Source organism: Monodon monoceros, unplaced genomic scaffold (assembly GCF_005190385.1).
Source record: "Monodon monoceros isolate NGI ecotype Baffin Bay Population unplaced genomic scaffold, NGI_Narwhal_1 Super_Scaffold_9, whole genome shotgun sequence".
Lineage (NCBI taxonomy): Eukaryota > Metazoa > Chordata > Mammalia > Artiodactyla > Monodontidae > Monodon > Monodon monoceros.
In genome coordinates this window covers 30,681,172-30,704,975 of record NW_021703786.1, presented here as the reverse complement: position 1 = coordinate 30,704,975, position 23,804 = coordinate 30,681,172, and the positions used below count along the sequence as shown (strand labels likewise).

Below are 23,804 nucleotides of genomic sequence, written 5' to 3'. Positions count from 1 at the left end.
CTTAGGGCCTTTGATCTTGCTGTCTCCTCTGCCTGGAACACCCTCCCCCCAGAGCTTGGCATGGCTGGCACCATCTTATCCTTTAGGTGTCAGCTTAGATGTCACCTTCTAAGGGAAATCTTTCCTGAACCTTCCCCCCAGACTCTCTCACAGAAGCCTGTTAATTTCCTTCACAGCACATTGCAGGTTGTAATCACTTATTTATCCCCACTAGAATGTAAGCTACACGAGAGCAGAAACTACCTGTGTCTTAGCCATAGGGTGTTTTTTTCCTTCTTCTTGAGTAAACTATTCTATTAAAGTATAACATTCAGAGAAGTGCACGTAAGTATACAGGTCAATGATTTTCACAAATGAACACACCTGTGTGTAACCAACACCCAGATCAGGAAATAAAACACTCCTGGCCCCTCAGAGTTCCCCCACGTCTCCCCAAGGCCAAATACTATCCTGATTAGATTTGTTTTGCCAATTTTGAACTTTATGTAAATGGAATCCTGACCCCCAAAGATATCCATAACCTAATCCCCAGAATCTTTGAATATGTTACTTCACATGGCAAAAGGAATTTTGCAGATGTGGTTAAATTAAGGATCTTGAGATGGGAAAATTATGCTGGATTATCCAGGTGGGCCCAATGTAATCACAGGGTCTTTAAAAGTGGAAGAAGGTGGCAGGACAAGTCAGAGTGATCCAGTGTGAGAAGGGTCACCTGCTGTTGATGGCGTTCAAGATTGGGAAAAGGGAGTCATGAGCCATGCAACGTGGGCAGCCTCTCTCAAAGTTGGAAGAGGCAAGGAAAGAGACTCTTCCCTGGAGCCTCCAGAAGGGAACAAAGCCTTGCAAACAACTAGATTTCAGTCTTCAAGAGCCATGTCAATCTTCTAACTTACAAAACTGTAAGATAATAAGTGTGTGTTGTTTCAAGCCACTAAATTTGGGGTAATTTGTTACAGAAACAACCGTGGCTCCTTCTCAAGAAGTTCAACAACTTGTCACATGTTGATTGGGTCACTTTGGTCATTTGTGAAGTGTTGGTCAAGCCTTTTACCCACTTTTCTACTGGGCTGTTTTTCTTTTTCTTGTGGATTCGCAGGTGTTCTTTCTATATTCTGGATACAAGTCCTTTGTTTGATGTATTTGGCACATAGATTCAGAGTCGGTTATACTCAGGGTGCTTCAACAGTACCAGCACATGCTGGGGCCTAATAAAAGTGAGTTACATGTATACTTGAGTCTGAAAACTCCTTTAAGGAAAGAATGCTCGGATAAGTGACACTTATATAGTTTAATGGGTATAGTTGGGTATAGGATATGAATCCCAGGGAGAGGGAAACAGGACCTCAAAGGGAATGGCCCAGAATGGAGGTAACAGTCAAAGTTCACCACTCCCGGAGTGAGGTTTCAGGCCACAGGCATTTAAACACAATTTCTTAAAGGTAATTTTTGATTAATTTTCATTCATTCAAAGAGTGTCCGTGGAAGGTAGCAGTAGGTCAGCCTGCTCTAGGCACTGAAGAGCCAGCTGTGAACAAGAGCGACAAGATCCTTGCTTTCAGGAGATCTACGGGGAGAGAGAGACAATAGGTAAACAAAATAAAATGATTTTAGGCATTGAGATGTAAACTGGAGTCGACTGTGAAGGGAAGGTGGGGTCGGTTCAGCAGCAGCCGAACCTCAACGCTGCGGAGATACCGCCCTCGGCCCCGCCTCCAGTTTTGCATACGTGTCCTGATTGGCCATCGGCGGTTGGCCCCACCCCGCGGAGCGGGCGGCTCGGGAAGCGCGGGGCGGACCCCGCCAAGATGCCCCGGCGGCTCCTGGTGTCGCCGGGCGGGCGGGGGGCAGCGCTGGCCGGAGTCCGGCAGGGGGTACCCGCCGCGGCACCCGCTCGCTCCTAGCGCCCCAGACCTGCCGCCCGGGCTTGGGCCCTCCTTGCCGCCGTCCCGCCCGCCGTCCCCGCCCCTCCACCCTTTGTGCAGCCGCCGCCCGGTGCCCCGGGCTCTGCAGGACCCCAGCCGGACCAGACCGCGGCAGCGAGCCAGCCCCCTGTGGGCGCCAGGCCGACGGCCGATGGCGAGGGGGCGCGGCGCGGGCGGGGGCACTGCAGCCCGAGTCCGCGACGCGGGAGGCTCGGCCCGCCTCCGCCGCATTGTCCCGGGCCCCGCGCCCCGGCCCTGAGCCGCGCCGCCGCAGCGCCCAATTGCAGCCCGCCGCCTGCGGGGCCATGCGGAGGGCCGCCAGGATGGAGGACTTCACCGCAGAGGAAGAGGAGCCCTGGTACGACCAGCAGGACCTGGAGCAGGGTGAGCAAAGGGGGCAGGAAAGCGGGGCGCGCCCCGCGACCCCTGTCCGCTTCTCCATTGTTGGGCGGTATCACCCCGGGGAGGGCTGGGCTGCACCCGGCATGCCGGACTGAGAGAGGAGATGCGTCTGGAGAATGGGGACGTGGAGAGAGGGGGCGCTGCCCGGGAAGACCCGAACCAAACGCGTGAAGACCTGCAAAAATGGGGGGAGCGGTCTTCCTCTTTGCCCGAACAACAGGGGCATACTTCAGCCAGTTTGCCCACCCCGTCTTAGAGGCAGGAACTGCCCAGGCGCCCCGGGTATTGTTGGGGGGGTCTGAGAGTACTGGCTGGAAGTCTTTGGAGGTCAGGAGGTGGCTCCTTGGTTGTTTTGCTGAGAGGGGTTTTGGGGGGCCAAGGGGGGAGGAAGTTATCCCCATTCCAAATCCAGCGGCACACTTCCCTGCCAGGATTCCTGAGCTCCTAGAAAGTTTCCCCAACTCCCTTCCCCTCTACCCAGGGAGGTGATGGGGGTGCCGGCACCTTGCCGATGGAGAAGCGGAGGCTACTAGGAGTCCAATCTGCCTTCCAGAGGGAGGAGTCCCCTGGTCCTTCCCCTGCTGGCCTTCTCCCAAATGGCCCAAGGTTTGGAGGGGATCAGATTTGGGAATTCTGAGCAGTGCCCCAGATCAGAGCCTGAGTAAACAGGGAGTCACTTTCCCCTCTCTCCCATTTGAGGGCAGAGAGGGCGACTGGAAGGGGGTTGATGAGGTGGCCGAGGTGACGTCACTCCAAGTAGGGGGTGGGGCTGTTAGGACAGGAAGGAGGAGGAGGCCTAAGAGGGTCGGGGCCAGGGCCTGCTGGAGTGAGATCAAATCCAACCTCTCCTCCCAAGAAAAGTGCCTCATTCTTGGATGGTCAGAATTGGAGGCGCTAGGAAACATGTTCTAGAAGTGACCACAGTCACCCAGCAAGCCTGGTGGGTGTGGACACAGTCTGGTTCAGTGTGTGCGGACACCCTCTGCTCTGGGTCTCCATCCATGGGGCCCAGACGCCTGCCTTTGCCCTCATGTGAGGCATCTAGCCAGATCCTGGAGCCTTTGTTTTCCGGCCCTGACCCACATCCCCACGTGGCCACATTTGCTGGTAGATGAGGCGCTGCCCTTGTGTTCAGGACCGTGGGTTAATCAGAGCCTCTGCGGGACCAGTGTAGGATGGGGGGGGGCGGTGCTGGGCTGGACCGCACCTCTGTGTCCTAGAGGCTACCCTCAGCCTCCCTGCCTGGACTGAAATGCCCAGTCCTGGCTGCAACAACCCCCTTCCCCATCCTGGGCAACTACCCCCAAAACCTCACATTACACAAACACATATCAGGCTCCACTTAAGTGTCCGACACTATCCTGGGAGCTGGGAGTAGTCCCAGCCCTGGCCTCCTGGGTGCACCTGAGTAGGTGGAGTTGGGCTTGTAACTGAGTGGGGATGATAGGATGCGGTGAGAGGGCTTCATGGAAGAGGCGGGCCTAGAAGGAAAGATTGGAAGCTGAGTGCCTGGGAAGATGGCCTCCTTGGAGGCAGAAGCTGATGTTGTTGCTGTCTCGTTTCATTCCCGCACCCCTAAAGGAGTCTCTGGCACTGTGCCCGGCCCAGATGTGGGAGGAAGGAGCTAGGGAGTAGGGGTGGGAGATGTGCTGCATCTGCAGAGGGAGAGAGATGTCGAGATTCCAGCTGGGCCGGGCAGCCATGCTTTGGGTCCGGGGTCGGGAATGGGCCCCACAGGCCCCTGCTTTTCTGGCCTTACTGGTCTGCAGCAGTCAGCCTTGCCTCGTAGCCTGAGTAGCAGGCAGAGCCCAGGAACGAGGAGGGAAACCAGAAATGAGACAGTCTCAGAGGACACTGGAGCTTTCCACCAGAAGCCAAACGTCTGCTTGCCGTGGGCCAGGTGCTGTGCTGAGCCTGGGACGTGATCTCCGCCCTCGCAGCCTCCACAGTCCGGCAGAGGAGGCAGAAATGGGATCAGACTAGCAGCTGTGACGGAGCGACGGGGGCTCTGCAGCAGTGAGCCCCTGCGGACAGTGAGAGCAGAAGTGAGGGCCTTCTGCTGCGAGATGCGTAAAGGCTTACACACCCCTCCGAGCCGGAGGGCGAAGAGGGCCCTCCCGCCCTGCCCTGGCAGAGGAAGCAGGCCGGCAGTCTAAGTGGAGGGGGCGCTTGTACCGAGGCACAGAGCCATGCGAAAAGACCACGCATGACTGCAAAGTAGGAATTACCTGGAGTGCCGGGGTGGGGGTCGGAGGAAGTCCCAGGCACAGCTGCTGCGGCACCCCATGGGGACCGGCACGGAGGGCTGGATGGTGGGGTGAACGCGGGCCAAAGGCCAGACACGTGGGGGATCGGGTGCCTGTTCTTCCCCCTTCCCCACACCCGCTCCCCAAATTCTCTCCCGCCCAGCTGCCCCCAAGTTGCCTCTGAGTGTCCCAAGACATGGTTTTTCTCAGCTAGCCCCAACTCCCCTGAGGACGGGCCCCAACTTTACTTTCAGATGCTTGCCCATCAGGCTCCTGGTTGACTTTGATGCTGTTCCGTCCCAGTGGAGGCAGGCATCTGGAACAAACAGGGTCCTCCTTTCTCACTGTGTTCCCCCTGCCCACTGCCACGAGCACCAGTAAAAATAGAAAAAACCATTAATTATTAAGCGCTGGCACTCTCTCTCTGCCTGCCTCCCTCCCCCACCTTGGACGAGGTGTGGCCGGCCCTGTGGGTACCTCTTTCCAGGCTGAGAGATGACTGCTGAGTCACAGAATTGAGGTCCTGGGCTCCTGACCTTGAGTCTCAGCCTCAGGGGAGAACTCTGACATGGCGAGGGGAGGGAGGTGACCAGACCCCAATTCTGCGCACCCAGGGTTCCTGACGTTGGTGCCCCGGAGGTTGTGAACAGGACCCCTGCAGCCCTGCCAGGTGGTAGCTGGCCTCCTTCTGCCCCCTTTATCTTTGTCTTTTCTTCCCTATGTCCTCTGTCCTTTCCCTACCTCTCTTCTCTGGAGTCTAGGGGGTCCCACCCTGACCCCAACCAGGAGGGGCAGTAGGATTTTAGGATTTCTCTTCAAAGACATCCCCTGGCTTCCAGCCATTCTCTCTAGGGCTCTGGGGCATTGCTCCTGGGCAACACCTCTGCTGGCATTCAGAGGGCAAAACTGCTGCAGCCCACTGCAGGAGACCCCAGAAAATGCTGGGGTCCAGGCAGAGGAGATGCCAGTTCAGACTCAGTACCTTCCCTGGCCTGGTCCAGTGTAACCATTAATCTGGCTGTGACAGGCTGTTCATTACTCCAGATTCCACTTCTGGCTTAGCCAGCTCCCTTGTCCTCCCACTCCCAGGACTCCCTACCCCTCTGGTCCAGAGGGAGCTGCACCCTCCCCGAAGCCGAAGCCGTGCCCAGCCCTCATCTAGCTGGTGTCCTTTCCCCAGCACTTGGCTCTACTCAGCTCCCTGCCCTGCAGCTTCTAGACTTCTCTCATGATCCCTCCTGGCAGCTCGGACCAGCTTAGCTTGCATTTGTGATCCCGTTTCCCTGAGACAGTCTCTGGGATTCTCCCCAAGCCGCTTCTATTGTGTTCCCTTCCTGCATCTCGCATCTCGGAATCGCTAAGCGGCCCGGGTCACATTGGCTGCCTTCAATATCCCCGGTTTACAGTATGACTTGCAGTATGACAGCTGCCCCAGCCCAACCCACTGGCAGTAGGAATACACACACAGCTCAGATGCTCACCTGGAAGGAAGAACATAAAGTGCAGTTGTTCTTGGCCTTTCCTCACTCTGCCTCTGACCTTGGACTCAAGGTTAAGTTTCAGGGGCTTCATGCAGGCCACCCACAGAGCCTGTCCTCCCACACCAGTGCAGGAGGTAGCATCCCTAGCAGCGGCCTCGTCACAGACGACCTGACAGTTCCCAAGGGTAAAAAAAAAGTTAGTGTGACCGTCTGTTCTTTTTCATGTATACATGAATTACTTGATAGCATTTGTGGATGAGCCAAATGTCCACCATCCCATTACAGAGAGCAGGAAGCTGGCGTGCCTCCCTCGTCACAAACTTGGGGTGGTCTTGCCGAATTTCCACCAAGCACACAACATAAGTTGATCTGACCTCCTCTCTGAGACCACAATCTGATCCTAGGCTTCCCTTACACATATATTTATGTATTTAAATATAAATAATAATATATTTACAAACGTTAACTTTTGTTTCTTTTTAAAATTTTTATTGACGTATAGTTGATTTACAATGTTGTGTTAGTTCCTGCTCTACAACAAAGTGAATCAGTTATACATGTACGTATATCCACTCTTTTTTAGATTATTTTCCCATATAGGTCATTACAGAGTATTGTGTAGAGTTCCCTGTGCTCTACAGTAGGTCCTTATTAGTTATCTATTTTATATATTACCCTTTGCTTCTAAAAGGAGTTAGGCCTATGTATGGGGAAATATCCACCCCAAATGTCTAGGTACCCTCACCCAACTTCAGACCCACTGAGAGAATTTTTAGGGATTCCAGCACCTGCCATTCCCTTCTAACCCCTCCCCTTCCCCACGATACAGCCCCCTAAAGACAGGCCAGATTCCCTCCCGACCTCTCTGATAGGTGTTCATTTACCTTTGGCTGGGATTGGGGAGAGGAGGTTCCGGTCCCACAGGGTACAAGAATCGGGGCTACTGGGGGAAGAGGTTGGTTTTGCTGCCCGGGGAAAGGAGAAGGTTTTGGAGAGGGGCGTGTGTCACTAGGACCTAATGGTACCCAACTGGGGTGAGGAGATGTGAATTCTGCTTCCAATGTGGCTGTAACCCAGGTAATGAAACCTTGGGTAGGTTATTCTTCTTTCCTCTTCAACCTGTCATCCATAGAATAAGGAGGTTGGGCCAGAGCTTTTTTTTTTTTAATATTTATTTTTATTGCACCATTTTTTACTTTCCTGTTTTCTCTCTCTCTCTCTTTTTTTTTTTTTTAAATATATTTATTTATTGGCTGCGTTGGGTCTTCGTTGCTGCGCACAAGCTTTCTCCAGTTGCAAGCGGGGGCTACTCTTTGTTGCGGTGCGCGGGCTTCTCATTGCAGTGGCTTCTCTTGCTGCGGAACACAGGCTCTAGGTGCGCAGGCTTCAGTAGTTGTGGCACGTGGGCTCGGTAGTTGTGGCTCGCAGACTCTAGAGCGCAGGCTCAGTAGTTGTGGCATGTGGACTTAGTTGCTCCGGGGCATGTGGGATCTTCCCAGACAAGGGATCGAACCTGTGTCCCCTGCATTGGCAGGCGGATTAACCACTGTGCCACCCGGGAAGTCCTGGGCCAAAGAGCCCTGAAGCCGTGTCCAGTTCTAACACCCAGCAAGCCCTTCTGCCCCTCCCCCTCTCAGTAAGCTCCAGCCGCCCTTCCGAACCCAACTCCAAGGCTGCTCATTGCCTGAGATTCCCACTGTCCCCTGCTTGAACTCTCCCTTACCTATCATCCCAGGGCACTTTGCCCCATGTCTGCTGATGCTCTTATCACATTCCACTCAGTCATTCTTTCAGAAAAGATTTCTTATTCACCTGCTCTGTGCCAGGTATTGTTCTAGGTCCTAGGAATATCAGTGACCAAAACAGGCAGAATCCCTGCCCTGTAAGCTTACGATTTAGTCAAGGGAGATGAACAAGAAAAGGGTCCAAATTGTTTGGTAAATTAGGTGGTGATATGAGCTCAGGAGAAAACTGAAACAGGGAGGGAGTGGGGCGTGGGGCAGGGTGCAGTTTTGAGGTCAATGAGGTCAATGTCTGAGGAAGGCCTCCTGGAGAAGGTGACATTAAAGGCAGAGAGGGGTGAGCCCTGGGAGTGTCTGGGGAGAGGACATTCCAGGCAGAAGTGACAGCCAATGCACAGGCTTAGCTTGTGGCTTACATCCCCTTCCAGGCCTGGAGTCTCCCCAGGAGTGGCCCCTGGGTCCTGGTTCTCTCAGGGTCCCCAGAGGCCCAGCCCAGAATGAGTGCTCAGAACAGGAATGGCGGGGGTCCTCCAACTTCATTCTCAGCTGCTCATATCCCCCCCCGCCCCCTCCCCCCCAAGACTTGCACTTAGCCGCGGAGCTGGGGAAGACGCTGCTGGAGAGGAACAAGGAGCTGGAGCAGTCTCTGCAGCAGATGTACTCCACCAACGAGGAGCAGGTGCAGGAGATTGAGGTGAGGGGCCACACGGGCCCTGCACAGGCTCTGCCACCCATCAAGGACCCCTTGGCCCGTGTGTACCTTTGTGCAGCTTAGGAACAGGTGCCCTCTTAGCAGGCCCAGCCTTGGCCCAACAGCCTTGTGCAGTTCACAACCTGCACAACTGTCCCAGGCAGCCCTATTGCACCACCATCTTGACACCTCCCTCTGCTGCAGACGAATACCCCAAAGCAAACCTGTTCCTAGAAGTGGGAGGAGGGCCCAGGCGGAGACATTTTCCCCAACACAGTTCTGAAAGGTTACTCACCCACCCCCACCCCCAGTACCTGACCAAACAGCTGGACACGCTGCGGCACGTGAATGATCAGCACGCCAAAGTGTACGAACAGCTGGACCTGGCGGCCCGAGACCTGGAGCTGACCAACCAGAAGCTGGTGCTGGAGAGTAAGGCTGCCCAGCAGAAGATCCATGGGTGAGGGCCGGGTGGAGGGCTGGGAGCCGGGGGCTGGGGATGGCCAAGGAGAGGCCCAGGGCTGGGTGTACATGTGTGCGTATTGACCAGTGGGTGTGACTCAGTCTCCTTCTTTCAGAAGCCCCGGTCTGGGAACCTGGGATGGTAGTGAGTTTGTCCTTGTCGATTTGGGCTGGCTTAACATTCAGGACACAAACCTTCTTTAAGCATGAGCTACACACCAGGCTCTGTTTTAGGCACTGGGGGATACAGTGATGGGGATGCAAAGACACTGTCCCGCCCTCTGGGAGGGAAGGCAGACACGTAAATATTTTATTGCAAAATATTTTATTTTATAGGGTGATAAGTGATTAGATGGGTGTACAAGGAACCGAGGAGACACGGAGGAGAAATGGTCAGCTTGGCCTGGGAGGCGGGGGGAAAGAGTGGGTCCTTGGGCGTACAAGGAGTTCCCTGTCTGACCTCAACACCGGGCAGCGTGGCTCAAGGTCACCTGTTTGTCCCCCACCCCCAAGTCCCCCTAGGGCTGCAGTGAGGAGGGCTGGCCCCGTCCCCTTAAAGTCCCTCCCATGCGTGTGTCCCCCACCCCATCCCCAGGCTGACAGAGACCATCGAGCGCCTGCAGACCCAGGTGGAGCAGCTGCAGGCCCAGGTGGAGCAGCTGCGGGACCTGGAGCAACTGCGAGTGCGGCGGGAGAAGCGAGAGCGCCGGCGCACCATCCACACCTTCCCCTGCCTCAAGGAGCTGTGCGCCAGCCCCCGGTAGGTGAGGGTGCCACTCGAGGGCAGCAGCCTGGACCCTGGACCGTGTCTCCGAGTGCCCGGGGCTGCCAACCACGGCAGGGAAGGGCGGGAAGGCGCCCCGCAGCAGGTGGGAAGGAGAGCTGCCGCATTGTCCAGGCTATCGGAGGGGCTGCTCCTGTTACTACGACAGTCAGCAGCTGGCTCCTGTGAGCACTGGCCGTGTGCCCACCACTCTGCTAAGTGATTTAATTCTCACGGCAGTACCTTAAGGTGTGATTTATCGTCCCCACTACTCAGAGGAGGAAATTGAAACTCCGAGATCATGTGTCTTATCCAAGTTCACCTGTTTGTTTAGTAAGCCAGAATTCTCACCCAGGAGGGGTTAACTATACCTTTCAGTTCTCATTAAGTCTTTTGAATAGGACGACTTCCTAATGTACACACGGTGTATTTAGTGGGTGTTTCAATAAAGGTCCTGGCAAGAGACAGCCTCCGCCCAGAGTAACTGAGGAGTGCTTAATAAAGAGGTGTGGGCAAGGTGTGGGGAAACCAGGGGGACACTGCAGCACCCTGGGGTTGCAGTAGCAAGGAGCTGTTACCATCCTGAGGCCTGAAGGGAGCAGGAGAAGGGAGGTTACTGGAACCTGGAAGGCAGGGAGAGCGCTGTCTGGCCTGCAGTAACCAGGAAAGGAGCCCAGGGGGAGACATTCCCCGTGACCTGCCTCTGCCCCCATCCCCCTGGCCCTCCTGCCAGTGCCTCCCATTGGCTGAACCCAAGAGAGAGCCAGGAAACCTGGCGGAAGCTAGGGGCAACCTCCCAGGGCAGAGAGCAGGGGTAGAAAGGCCGAGAGCGACTCTAGGTGGGGCAGCCTATCCAACCCCGTCGGGGAGAGAGATGCGGCTGGGCTCCCGGGGCCTTGGCCGTGCCCACCACCCTCTGCCCACCTGCCCCTGCTCCCTCCCAGGTGCGAGGATGCCTTCCGCCTGCACAGTTCCTCCCTGGAGCTGGGCCCGCGGCCGCTGGAGCAGGAGAACGAGCGGCTGCAGACCTTGGTGGGAGTGCTGCGCTCCCAGGTGAGCCAGGAGCGACAGCGCCAGCAGCGGGCTGAGCACGAGTACGCGGCGGTGCTGCAGGAGTACTCAGAGCTGGAGCGGCGGATGTGCGAGATGGAGGGCTGCCGCCTCCGCGTGCAGGAGCTGGAGGCCGAGCTGCTGGAGCTGCAGCAGATGAAGCAGGCGAAGACCTACCTGCTGGGCCGGGAGGACCACCTGGCCGAGGCCCTGCTGGCGCCCCTCACCCAGGCGCCTGAAGCCGACGACCCCCAGCCGGGCAGCAGGGACAACTCGGGCACCCAGGACGGGGTCTCCTCTCCGGCCGCGTCCCCAGGCCACACTGTGCGCAAGAGCTGCAGCGACACGGCCCTCAACGCCATCGTGGCCAAAGACCCTGCCGGCCGGCACGTGGGCAACCTCACGCTGCACGCCAACAGCGTGCGCAAGCGGGGCATGTCCATCCTGCGCGAGGTGGATGAGCAGTACCACGCGCTGCTGGAGAAGTACGAGGAGCTGCTGAGCAAGTGCCGGCAGCACGGGGCGGGGGTGCGGCACGCGGGCGTGCAGACCTCGCGGCCCATCTCCCGGGACAGCTCGTGGAAGGACCTGCGGGGCAGCGAGGAGGGCCAGGGGGAGGCCAAGGCGGGCGAGAAGAGCCTGAGCCAGCACGTGGAGGCCGTGGACAAGCGGCTGGAGCAGAGCCAGCCCGAGTACAAGGCGCTCTTCAAGGAGATCTTCTCCAGGATCCAGAAGACCAAGGCCGACATCAACGCCACCAAAGTCAAGACGCACAGCAGCAAGTGAAGGCTCCCCGGCCAGTGGCCTCCCCCAGGGTCAGGCCGTGGGGTCCCCCTTACCTGGGCTGTGCAGCCTCTGGTGAGAGAGGGAGCCCTTCAGCAGCAATACACCCCAGAGGGAGGCTGCTCTCTGACCCAGGGAGCATGCGGGGGACACCTGTTCCCTGCTGACGGGGGAGGCTGTCAACACCTGTTGCCTCCCAGGACCCTCCACCACCCCGCGCCAGCCCAAAGGCGCAGCCGAGAGTCTGCAAGCCAAATGTCCCCACTGCCCGCTCTCCCAGCCCCCACTCCCCGCTCTCCCAGCCCCCACTCCCTGACCCTGGGCCTTGCTCTCAGATTTGTGGCCAGGCTTCTGAAAGCCATTCTGGACCAGTTGGCTTTCTTTTTTCAAAGTTCTATTATTTTTATTTTTTTGAGAGATTTTTTTTTGCAAGGCAGGGTCTCCCTGACCCCTCGCCACAACTGAAAACACTTGAAGGGGGACCCCAGAGCCAGCTGTTGCAGGTTCCAGGGGTCTCCTGGACCACCCACTGCTTCTCCAGCTGTGACACACTGTTATTCCCTTAGCACCAGCTGTCCCACCTCGAGGGTCCTGACCAGGTCAGAGACGGCCCCTGCCATGCAGAGCAGAAAGCCTGAGCCAGGCCCGAGTGGCCCGACTCCAGCCCTGGTGAGGGCGGGCTTCTCCCTGGAGGTCCTCAGCCCACTGCAGATCTGTAGCCAATCAACTCAGAGCCAGCCTCCCTGGGTTCCAGCCCTGGAAATGCCTTCTGGGTATCAAGCCTTCCAGGGGTCTGGGCAGTGGGAGCCCCCTCTCTCTGCATGCCTCCTCTGACTCACCGAGCTTGGCCTCTGCCTGTTCCCATCTCAGGGACCATGATGTGTCTCATTCACTCCCCTGCTCCCCCCAGGCCCACCCCACCGCAGGTCATGCCTGCCACCCCCAGAATGTCCTGGATGTGTGCCACCAGCCCATGGTCCCAGCATCCTCCCCTGCCCCCCTTTACTGGGGCCTGCCCAAGAGTCTCACCCCACACTGGGCAGTATTGAAATGGGACCAGATGGGGAACATGTCTCCTCCTTCCCATACAATGCCTGCTTTTGAGGACCCAGCTGGGTCAGGGGTTTAATCTTTTGTTAAGGCTTCAGAAGGTCCAGCTTCAGCTAAGAGCTTCAGCTAAGAGATGCCCAGGTCCCCCGTTTGCCCTGAGAAATTCTTCAGGGCTCCCAGTTCCTTCTTCTTGAGACCCTAGAAATCAGAGGAGCCATACAACGCAGTGGAAGTCAGTAGCCCCGGCCTCTGTGCTGGGAGCCCAGTGGGGAGCCTTCATGCCTTATTTGTTTCTAAGGGGTAAAGGGGTTTTCTTAACAAGCCTGCCCAACCTCCCTGGAGGCGCCACCCTGCTTTCCAGGCGGCACTGTGATGAGAGTTGTCAGCTGGTCCTTCCATTCACACATCTTGGAACCTTTGGTCCGTTGGAGCTGGGCAGCTCCCAGCCATCCGTGTGTCTCTGGCACCTAGGGTGGAGGGGGTGGGGTGGGATGGGATGGGTGGGGGAAGGGCTTCTGCCTGTTTGCTCCCCGGTTCTGTAGCTGCTGACCAGCGTCATCTTCGAAGTATACATGAGAGAAATATATTTACAAATGCTTTATTCTCTTCTTTAATAAAAAACGCACCAGTAATCTAAAGCCAGAAATGGAGCCATGGTCCTGTCTCTGTGCATCTCATACACCCGTCTCCCATCACACAGCTATCTATGGGGGGGAGGGGCACAGCCTGAGCTTCACCACCCCCGTGATTGGCAACCAAACAGCTCTAAGTAGCAGGCTCTTGGAAGTTTCCATATTTGTTGAGTACCAGCTAGGCCGGTCACGTTGCCTTGCAGGGTACCCCGTGGGGTGGACCCTCCTTGCTGTACTGATTTTGAAATCCCTCCTCCCAACCCACACCTGCTTTGTGGTTCACCAGCTTTGTTGCTCTGCGGCATGTGGGATCTTCCAGGACCAGGGCTCGAACCCGTGTCCCCTGCATTGGCAGGCGGATTCTCAACCACTGCGCCAACAGGGAAGCCTTCCTTTGCTTTTTAAATCACCCTGGCCTTCAGCAACCTCATGAGGCAGCGGTAAAATCTCTGTTTTACTGATGGGGATCCCGAGGCTTAGAGGTTAAGTTAGTAATTCAAAATCACATAGAGGGGCTTCCCTGGTGGCGCAGTGGTTGAGAGTCCGCCTGCCGATGCAGGGGACATGGGTTCCTGCCCTGGTCCGGGAAGATCCCACATGCCGCGGAGCGGCTGGGCCTGTGAGCCATGGCCGCTGAGCCTGCGCGTCCGGAGCCTGTGCACCGCAACAGGAGAGGTCACAGCAGTGAGAGGCCCGCATACGGCAAAAACAAAAACAAAAACAAAAACAAAAAAAAGCACATAGAAATAGTCGAACCCAGACCTGATCAATCCCATTGTGTGATACTTCGTGTTCCGCACCTCCACGTAATGTTGAGTTTTAAGAGCCAGTCTGACCTAGGGCACTCCAGAAAAGAAGAAAGGAAAATCCTGTGGACCCCCTCTACATGGGTGTGGTACCCCAACTCACAGCTATAGAGAAGGCCTGGTGTCTGCAAGCTCCTCAGCTACCAGAAATGGCTTGATGATCCTTTATCTTTTCTTCCCCTCTTCTCACCCCTATGCATGTCCCCTTCCTGAAGCACCCATTCAACCTATGGAGAACCAGAGAAGGGAAGAAGGCTGGCCTCAGCCTTCAGTGCCCCCTTTTTAAGGGAACAGGTGGCACCTCTCACGACTGTTTCTCCCAGAAGGGTCTCTATGCTGGATGGTTCTTGGCAGCAGCAGGTGAAAGGAGCTTGCCAGCTGCTCCTCTATCCACCACAGGGTAGCTTGTTCCATTCTCTCCTCTACCCCTCCTCTCCCAGAATCCAGGCCACCAGATGGCCTGAGCAGGCTGTTTATTTGGGGCCATGGAAACCTACAGCTTCCTTTTCCTATCACTCTGGGTCAGGCGCAGAGCTGGAGCCCAGCCTCAGAGCAGTGATGCCATGGGATGGTGGTTTTATTCGTAATCCCTGAGCCGTCAACCTGGTCAAGTCCCTGGCTTTGCTCCCCTGAGCAGCTTTTTCCAGTCACCATGGAGACGCCTCTGTTCCCTCTGAGGTCATGGGATTAAGTCCGACAGGGAGGGTCCCAGGAGACTCCCCTTAAAGCCTAGAGCCCCAAAAGCGCATGTCAATTGCCATTCCCTTCCTAGTCCGGGTTTGCAAAGCCAGTGCTTGGGAAGTATTGTTTTCCCTCCTAAAGAATTTGCCTTTATCAATGAGGCTAAGATGGTAAAGCCCTGACTTGATGACAATCTCCTATGTCAAACAGCCGCATTCTCAGGGACATGTTTTTCTAGGTAATTGTGCTTTTCCTAAAAATAGAACCCGCCATTAAGAAATAACCACTAATATTACTAATAATCACTAACATTTATTGAGCTGTTTTCGTTTACCACACTGCCTCTCGACAAAGCAACTTAGCTAACATTTACCTGTTTGCAAACACTGCTTGCTCTATTTTAAACCTTTCTCAGAGTTAGAACTTTTGTTTTCAAGTTCATTTTTTAACAATCCTGTAAAAAGGTCTCTGCTTAGGCTGTCTGTGGCTCTCTGAATCTCTACCTACTTCCCCATCCTCCCCTCATCTCCTGGCTTGGAGAAACTGCCACCAAGCTCCACAAAGCAGGCGGGCTGGGGCGGGTGTCCACTGTCTAAAGTATTTCTTTCTCTACCTGCCCGCCTCTCCTCCATCCTGTTATTTGTCCTACAGAGCCTTCACACAGGTGCTCAGCAGGGATTTGCTTTTAGGCTGTCTTGTGAATGAGCCTGAAGTTACTAAAACTCAGCTCTGGCGCAACTCAACTTTCAAAAACACCTTCCCAAAGAATCCCTTTTAACAATATTTATTGAGTACCCATGACGTGCCAGCTTCTGCGTACTGGGGATCCAGCAATGAGCCAGTGCCCTCCTGGAGGTGATTACATTCCGGCTGGGAGACAGGCAACAGACACAAAAATAAGATTGAGCGATGTGAAAAAAAAAAAAAAAGTGTCAAAGAGTAAAGGGGATGGAGATGAACCTGGGCATGCTTCGTTGATGCTGTGAGATTTGGGGGAACATAGGTCCAGGAAGGCACAGACCGAAAGGGAGAAAAGTGGTGTTTCTGGGGGACACGGCATCCGGGGGTTCTTTTCACCAGGAGGCTCCCTTGAGAGCTCGCTGTCTGGCCAACGTCTTCCCCATCGCAGCAGATGCCCTCAAAGCACCAACCAGGCCTCCTGAAGGCGGCCGACCAGAAACCTCTAATAAGCTCCCCGCGAGAGCAACGCCGGTAGCTCTGCTCGCTTCCTCCCCATGTCAGGCGCTAAAGGTCTAGCGGAACCAAAGTCTCGAGGGAAGAGCGAGCCCACGGACCGCGGAAGAAAACGCCCACCGGAAGCGGCCCCGAGACCCGAACATGGCGGCCGTACGGTGGCTGCGCTGGGGCCTGAACCGAGCCGAATCCTGGTTGCTCCCGCTGCCCGCGCGCTGCCCCCACCGGACTCTGAAAAAACAGGTAGAGGGTACCGAATTCCAGAGCATCTACAGTCTGGACAAGCTCTACCCCAAATCGCGGGGCTCGGACACCGCCTGGAGGGTTCCGGTGAGCCGGGAGGGCCGGACGGAAGGGGCGTTTCCTGGACTCTTGCTGGGTGACGTCGGGCAGCCGGGGCCCCATTGGCCGGGCGTGCTGCTAATCCAAGAGACGGACGCGCTCAAACATGGCGGTCGCCGCGGGAGGAGGCTGGTTGCCCGAGCAACCGGGGGACTGGGGCGGCTGGGCGGTTGGCGGCCCCCCGTGTGGCTCGAGGTGTGCCGGCGCCGGGAGAGCATGCTGGCTATGCTTCTTACAAGACCACCAGCTTTTCCGCATTCATTCCCCGTCCCTCAGGCCCAAATTCTCGTCCCAAGGGAAAAGTGCCGTCCACAGAGGACAATTAAGGCAGGAAGCTGCCAAGTAGCTCCCTTTTGGAGCCTTTTAGCAAGTGACGTGGTCCTTAGCCTCTAGTAACCCCAGCACGCCTGAGGAAACAGAGCTTCTGGTTCGTTGCCTCAGGATACCTTTATTGACAGCCCGCTGTGTGCAGGCGCTGTATCAGGGCCCGGAGCAGGAGAGTTTGGACCCACCCTGTTCTATGGAGTTTCCACCTACAGGATTGGAAGAGAGCGTTCATTCATTTATTCATTCATTCACTCACTTAACAAACTTCCGTTGAAAGCATGGTGTATACACGATGCTAGGCATGGGGACAGAGTAGTGAACAAAACGCAAAAATCCTAATGCTAGTGGAGCTTATCTGCTTAATGGAGGGAGACAGGCAATGAAGAAAATCAGTAACATAGAGTATGTGATAAGTACTTCGGAGAAAATAAAGTCCGGAAGGGAGAAGGAGTGCTAAGGTAGGGGGTGGGGTTACAATTGTAAGTAGGCTGGTCCAAGGAGGCCTCTGAGAAGGTGATGCTTGAGTAAAGACTCGGGAGAAACAAGGCAGCAGGGAGCCGTGAGAAGAGCAGGGAGAGAAGCATCCCTGCGGAGGGAACAGCAGGTGCCACCCCCCTCAAGGCAGTAGCATGTTCCGCTGGTTCAAGGAACAGCAAGCAGGCCAGTGTGGCTGAGCAGGGGGCTCAGATATGAAGCTGAAGGGGAGAAGGCTGTGGGGAGGCCTTTGTATAGGGCTTACAGGGCTTTAGTTTTGCCCTGAATGTGATGGAGGCAGAAGAGCGGAATGATCCAACTTAGTTTTACAAAAATCACTGTTCTAGAGAAGAGGTTGCAGAATGGCAAGAACAGGAAGACCAGTGAGGAGATTGCAATATTATAGGCAAGAGATGATAAGCAGGGTGGAAGCAATAGGAGTCATGAGAATTGGTCAGGTTCTAGATAAATTTTGAAGGGAAAGCCTACCGGATTTGCTAATGGATTTTCCCTGAGAAGTGAGATTAAAAGAGGAGTTGAGGTCTAGGGCCTTGAGTAATGGAAGGATTGTGTTGCCATTAATGGAGACGACAGAACGGTAATAGCATTCGTTTGTCTGTTCATACATTCAACAAAAAGTTTCTCGTGCACCTACTGTGTCAGACACTGTTGCAAGCGTTGCAGATACCACCACGATAAAACAGAGTTCCCACTTCATGGAGTTTATGTTCTAGCGGAAGGAGCAGACAGTAAACAAATGGGGAAAACATATCAGAGAGCGAGAAGTAATGAATAGACCAGAGTGTTTTGATGTGATAGCCAGGGAGCTACTTCAGGTTGTTAGGAAGGGAGGTCCTCTGTGAGGAGGTTTGAGGCATCTGTTAGACTCGAGAGAGGAGACCTCGAATAGCAGTTGGCTTTACCTCAAGAAAGAGGTTTGAGTTTGAGCTAGAAGGTTGGGAGTCATCAACAAAGTTTTTTGTTGTTGTTGTTGTTTTTTGTTTTTTTTTTTACTTTGGTGGCGCCCAGCTTGTGGAATTTTAGTTCCCACACCAGGAATCGAATCAGGGGCCCCAGCAGTGAAAGCACTGAGTCCTAACCACTGGACTGCCAGGGAATTCCCAAAGGTGGTATTTTCAAAGGAGATGGATGGAATGTTCTAGGGAAAGAGAGAAGAGGAAGGATTTCAGGACATTTCAGAGTTTTTAAAGGTTGCAAAGAGCAAGCAAAGGAGAGTGAGAAAGTCACGGGGAGGTAAGAGGAAACTGGAGAGGCCAGCTCAGAAGGAGGGAAGAGCGTGCTTCAAGGAGGACGCAGCCCAGGGTCTCTACAATGCAGAGGTGGAGTAGGATGAGATTTCACCCCCAGATAATTCTAAGATGAAAAGGGATGAAGGGACTTCCCAGGCGGTCCAGTGGTTAAGACTCCAAGCTTCCAGTGCAGGGCACGCGGGTTTGATCCCTGGTGGGGGAACTAAGATCCCACATGCGGTGCAGCGGGGGGGTAGGGGTGGGGCCCGGGGCCCCCCTCCCCCCGCAAAAACGGGGTGGTGGGTGATGAACGCAGCCAGAGCGGGGACAGATGAAGACACTTTGAGCTTGGGGGCACAGAAGAGCCTCAGAGTGGGTAGTGTTTGCACTGGGCCTGTAGATGTGAGGATTTGAGGCTTCGGAAGAACAACTCGGGAGAGACGTGAAGGTGAGAGGTCCTGGGGTGAGTAGGTCAGCTTGACACAAACCCTCAAGGCAGATGTGCTAGTCACTGTTGAAGGCAGACAGCCTCACATGCGAGCTTCCCGGGGTCTGGGGAGGAACAGGGGACCCATGGTTTGTTGCTCCAGGTTGGCAGAGAGTGTTCCTTTTGGAGTCTGCCTGATGTGCATGTACTGTGGCACCTTCCCTCCCCTGGGCGCTGGTAGTTCCCGACACTAGCTAAGTGGAATCAGGGGGCAGCGGCAGGGAAGGCTGGAGAAGTCAGTTCCATTTCCCTGGAGGAGTGTTTCTGAGGCAGTACCTCTGGAGTCTGGGGACGATGTTTCTGTCATCCTGATACGATTTTGCTGGAGACCTGAAAATAGTTGTATTACATTCATGTCGTGGCTTTACATCATTTCTGCTTTGTTGCCCTGGAACAGTTAGGAGTCGCCCAGTAGGTAATATTTATTTGACACCGTGTATGTTACATTACAGGATGATGCAGAGCAAGCCAACTGCGACATTCCTATAGGTGAGTAGTTTGGGCTTATAAAAAAATCAGTCATTTCCTCTACCCCTCACACATTCCTTGCAGGTCTCTCCAAACCAATGAAAGTAAAGAAACTGTCTGGGGTTACAAAAGCAGAGTCCTTTCAGCATTGTTGAGAATAGAAAGGAAAAAAAAAAATGATGAGGCAGCCACTCCAGAGTGCTGTGCAGTGCCCAGCACGAACAGAGAGCTCTTGATGGTCTTGTGACGTGGAACAGTCTTTACGATAGATGAATTGATTGTTATTTGAAAAAAGTAAGGTACGGAAGCATCTGTATAGTGAGCTACCATTTGTGTTTCACTTACATATATCTGAAAGACACATTTCTGGATGTACACGTCGATCTGCGAGGATGTGAAGGACCCTGGATACAGGGACTGCCGTGGGGAGGGCAGGGGAAAGGACAAACCGGGAACTTGGTGGCTGGGGAGCAGGAGTGGGGACTTCTCCCTGTAAACCATTTGCATAACTTCATAATTTTGTGCCCATCAAGCCTAAGGCGTGGCCTGTAAAGAAACGAGCAAAACCCTCCTGAGGTTCAGAGAGTTTCTGGCGCGCACAGACAATGAGAGGAGAGCAGCCAGAGGCGCCGGCTCCTGGTGGCCCTTGCTCAGGGTGACCCTGAAACAAGGAGGCCAGGTGACCACGGTCTAAAGCAGAGGAGCTGGCGTCCTGCGGCTGCTCAGGGTGACCCTGAAACAAGGAGGCCAGGCGACCACGGTCTAAAGCAGAGGAGCCGGCGTCCTGCGGCTGCTCAGGGTGACCCTGAAACAGGGAGGCCAGGTGACCACGGTCTACAGCAGAGGAGCCGGCGCCCTGCGGCTGCTCAGCAGTTTGAGGCCCGCAGCTGTGCCCTGAGGCAGGAGGAGGCCGAGACCCAGAGAGAAGGGAGGCTGTCTCCTGACAGCCTCGGGGGGACGGGCAGGCAGATGGCCGAGTGGCCGCTCCTCAGCTGCCTCTGCTCGTGTTCTCTGAGAGGGGCCCAGGTCTCCCCGTGCCTGGCTGGCCTGTACGGATGCAGACAAGGCCACCAGTCCCGGGGTAGAACCGCCCCCCTCTCCCCCCGCGGAACCATACGTATTCCTCACCTGTTCAGAAAAATGAGTTCATTTGATTTTTCAAAGGGCTTCTCAGAAGCCATCTGGCGAGGTCACCGCTGCCCGCTGAGGCCGGCCCTCCACCACCACGGGGCCGCATTCCTCGCCCCCCAAAGCCCCTGCAGCTCGCCACCCAGTCTTCTGGAACTTTTCCGCTGCTCTGCCTTCCCGGCTTCCCTCAGATACTATGAGGCTGCTTTTCATGAATTACAAAAATAGAAGGAAGAAACCTCATTTTACAGATCCAAAACAGACCAACCAAGACCCAGAGAAGCGGTGGGAGTTTGTGGAGGTCACAAAGTCAGTCAGTGATGAGCTGGTGTTAGAAGACGGGGCTCCCAGCTCCAAATGGAGCGCTCATTCACCCAACAGGTGTTTTCATCCACTGACCGCGACCGAGGCCCAGGGGTGCACGCGCAACTCACGAGGAATGAGAGCCACCTACCCTCTGGGGAGTCCACATCCACTGCATTTCAGAACATTAAACTCAGTTTGTCCCTTAACTTGAGCTTTTGAAAGAGTCCTTGCTTTATTATTTTTTTATTTTATTTTATTTTTTTTTGCGGCACGCGGGCCTCTCACTGTTGTGGCCTCTCCCGTCGTTGCGGAGCACAGGCTCCAGACGCGCAGGCTCAGCGGCCATGGCTCACGGGCCCAGCCGCTCCGCGGCATGTGGGATCTTCCCCGACCGGGGCACGAACCCGCGTCCCCTGCATCGGCAGGCGGACTCTCAACCACTGCGCCACCAGGGAAGCCCTGTTTTTTTTTTTAATAAGGCTTTTTGTGGGTGTGTGGCTGCTTTGGGTTTTTGTTGCTGCGCACGGACTTTCTCTAGTTGCAGCGAGCGGGCTACTCTTTGTTGCAGTGCACAGTGATGTGGTGGCTTCTCCTGTTGTGGAGCACGGGCTCTAGGTGCGCGGGCTTCAGTAGTTGTGGCACACAGGCTCAGCAGTTGTGGTGCACGGGCTTAGTTGCTCCACGGCATGTGGTTTTTTCCCGGACCAGGGCTCGAACCCGTGTCCCTTGCATTGGCAGGCGGATTCTTAACCACTGAGCCACTAGGGAAGCCCAAGAGTCCTTGCCTTAAAACAAACTAACAGCAAAAAGCAAGCGCAATCAGATCTAGTGGAACATACTAGACCAGAAGCAGACAACCTGGGTTGGAATTTTACCTCCTCTGCTCTCTCCGTGGCCTTGGGAGGCCCTTGATTTTAGTTTTGACATCTGTAACTAATCTCTGACTACTGATCTGAATGTCACGTCATTGAAAGAGAGACGAATTAGGGATACTGACGTCGATGGTAAGTTAGCAGTTTGCATGTTTCGCCCTGTGATAATATTTTGTTGGTGTGTGTTCTGTTTTTCAGATCGCTTGACAATATCTTATTGTCGGAGTAGTGGTCCTGGGGGCCAGAATGTTAACAAAGGTACAACGGTGCCTTGTTTTCTTTCACTTTAAAGCTTTTCTGAGAGGTGGACTTGAGAACTTCTGTGTTTACATTCATGTGGCAGTAAAGGGTTTTTTTTTTCAGAAGCTTAAATACCGCCCGTTTATGTCATAACTTTTCAGAAGCTTAAATACCGCCCGTTTATGTCATAACCCTCTTTACTCTCCTGAACGTGGCCTGATTCTCAGGCTCAGTTGTGGGTTGCTAGGACTAGGACTGGCTTGGGAGGCTAAGCAAAGGGAAGTCACAGTGTGAGCTGGCAGCCGGCTCCAAGAGCAGGTTTCCTTCGTTCTCCTGGACCCGCTCCCTGCTCCTCCACCCGCCCCCCCACAGTCTTTTCAGAACCCAGTACATTGTAAGATTGCTCCTCCGCGCCCCCCACGTTCTTTTCAGAACCCAGTACATTGTAAGAGGAAGAAAGCACTAGGCGTTTTGTTCCTGGAAGTTTATTTGTGTCTGGATGTGCCTCACTATCTTTGCAGGCTCATTCCATAGCCCAGTTTGTATCCCCGAGTTCACACAGGATAGAAACAGCCCCGGGTGGGTGTCTCACCTCCCTGTGGTTCAGAATCCGGTGGTCACCAGCCACCCGGGCGCTGAGCCTGCCCGAGCGTCTCAGTGACCCGTGCCCCCTCCCTTTATTTACAGTAAATTCCAAGGCTGAAGTCAGGTTCCACCTGGCCAGCGCCGAGTGGATTGCAGAGCCTGTACGGCAGAAGATGGCGGTCACGGTAACCACGGGCCCTTTCCTTTCTCTTTAACCCTCAGTCACTTTTAGGCCTTTACTCTGTAGAACTCTGGTTTTGCCTTTGTTCTCCGCAGCACAAAAATAAGATCAACAGGGCAGGAGAGTTGATCCTTACCTCTGAATGCAGCCGCTATCAGTTCCGAAATCTGGCAGATTGCCTACAGAAAATTCGAGACATGATTACTGAGGCCAGCCAGCCAGCCAAGGAGCCATCCAGAGAAGATGCTGTACTTCAGAAAATCAGGTACTGGAAAATTCCCTGAGCTTCTGTAAACCAATTCGTGTGGACAAGGGGCTACACAGGGAAGAAAGGAGGCACGGTGAAGCCCACGACCTGCCAGCAGGCAGGTGGACAAGCTCCGGGAATGGGAGAGACTCGGACCCGGAGTGGAGGCTTCTGGGCCGGCGCCTGCTGCTTCGGCTGCTCTGCTTCCCGCTCAGCTGGCAGCTCCTCTCACCACTTTGATAACCACTGATTGGGCATCTGGGCATAATTGTGTTTTTCTTTGTTTTCAGGATAGAAAACATGAATCGGGAAAGGCTGAGAAAAAAGAGAATAAATTCTGCCATAAAGACAAGCAGGAGGGTAGATGTGGACTGAAATCATCCCCTCGAGCTGGCAAAGACCCTCTTTAGGGCCTCCAAGCAGCTGTCACCGAGGGAGCTTTAACACCATCAGGAGACGCGTGTGTTGTTTGTTGTCAGTGCTTGTCTGTAACATTGGAACCATCTCAGGAATGCTCATCTGGAATGAGGGTTGTAGGCAGTGGTTGCAGAGGTCTTTACAGGCAATTACCATGTTGTCAAACCTCTATTATCCATTTAATATATTAGCTGCAATAAAGTTCTAAACTCAGTGGGCTTCCGCTTCTCAGAATGCTTCAGAACAGAATTCCTCCCTTTTCTCTCAGTTTAGATCTGCCTAATAATTATTGGCTGATTGTACAGCCCCGGGGGAGCACAGAGGGATGAGCCCTTTGGGAACACGGGGCAGAAGGGCTGAGACAGGTGCGTGGGCATCAGAACTGGGCCTGGAGACAGGGCTAGAATATTAATCAGTCGAGGGCCGGGAGGACACGCCGGTTGAAGCGAACAGTGTGAATAAAGGAGACGAGAGAAAAGGCTGCGGTGGAGGAGATGAGGAATCCGTCTGAATGGGGATTTGTCCAGGTCGTCGTGAGAGGTGAGTCTGGAGAGGGAGATAGAAGTTCAAGGTGC

The 23,804-nt window shown here is 54.7% G+C and overlaps 2 protein-coding genes across 3 annotated transcripts; both read left to right on the top strand.

Moving 5' to 3' along the window:
* The first annotated feature begins 1,802 nt into the window (after positions 1-1,802).
* CDR2L (cerebellar degeneration related protein 2 like) lies at positions 1,803-13,059 on the top strand. 2 transcript variants are annotated; one of them, XM_029213192.1, is made up of 5 exons: positions 1,803-2,306; positions 8,375-8,487; positions 8,796-8,944; positions 9,542-9,706; positions 10,654-13,059. In XM_029213192.1, the coding sequence occupies exons 1-5, from the start codon at positions 2,228-2,230 to the stop codon at positions 11,543-11,545; spliced, it is 1,398 nt and encodes a 465-aa protein (XP_029069025.1). In that variant the 5' UTR covers positions 1,803-2,227; the 3' UTR covers positions 11,546-13,059. The 2 variants fall into 2 exon arrangements, with proteins under 2 accessions (XP_029069025.1, XP_029069026.1); XM_029213193.1 differs by lacking the exon at positions 1,803-2,306 and adding an exon at positions 2,845-4,541.
* A 2,974-nt stretch (positions 13,060-16,033) lies between these two features.
* Positions 16,034-23,443, top strand: MRPL58 (mitochondrial ribosomal protein L58). Its single transcript, XM_029213241.1, has 6 exons — positions 16,034-16,235; positions 19,238-19,274; positions 21,758-21,817; positions 22,487-22,569; positions 22,661-22,830; positions 23,103-23,443. Exons 1-6 carry the CDS (start codon positions 16,050-16,052, stop codon positions 23,185-23,187), a joined length of 621 nt encoding a protein of 206 aa, XP_029069074.1. The 5' UTR covers positions 16,034-16,049; the 3' UTR covers positions 23,188-23,443.
* Positions 23,444-23,804: the final 361 nt, after the last annotated feature.

Excerpts from the sequence above, each read along its gene's own strand:
- CDR2L (XM_029213192.1), top strand. The coding sequence starts at position 2,228 with ATGCGGAGGGCCGCCAGGATGGAGGACTTCACCGCAGAGGAAGAGGAG. Across the intron at positions 8,488-8,795 it reads AGCAGGTGCAGGAGATTGAG|TACCTGACCAAACAGCTGGA; the intron begins GTGAGGGGCCAC and ends CCCCACCCCCAG. Across the intron at positions 8,945-9,541 it reads GCCCAGCAGAAGATCCATGG|GCTGACAGAGACCATCGAGC; the intron begins GTGAGGGCCGGG and ends CCCCATCCCCAG.
- MRPL58 (XM_029213241.1), top strand. The coding sequence starts at position 16,050 with ATGGCGGCCGTACGGTGGCTGCGCTGGGGCCTGAACCGAGCCGAATCC. Across the intron at positions 16,236-19,237 it reads ACACCGCCTGGAGGGTTCCG|GATGATGCAGAGCAAGCCAA; the intron begins GTGAGCCGGGAG and ends GTTACATTACAG. Across the intron at positions 22,570-22,660 it reads GGCAGAAGATGGCGGTCACG|CACAAAAATAAGATCAACAG; the intron begins GTAACCACGGGC and ends TGTTCTCCGCAG.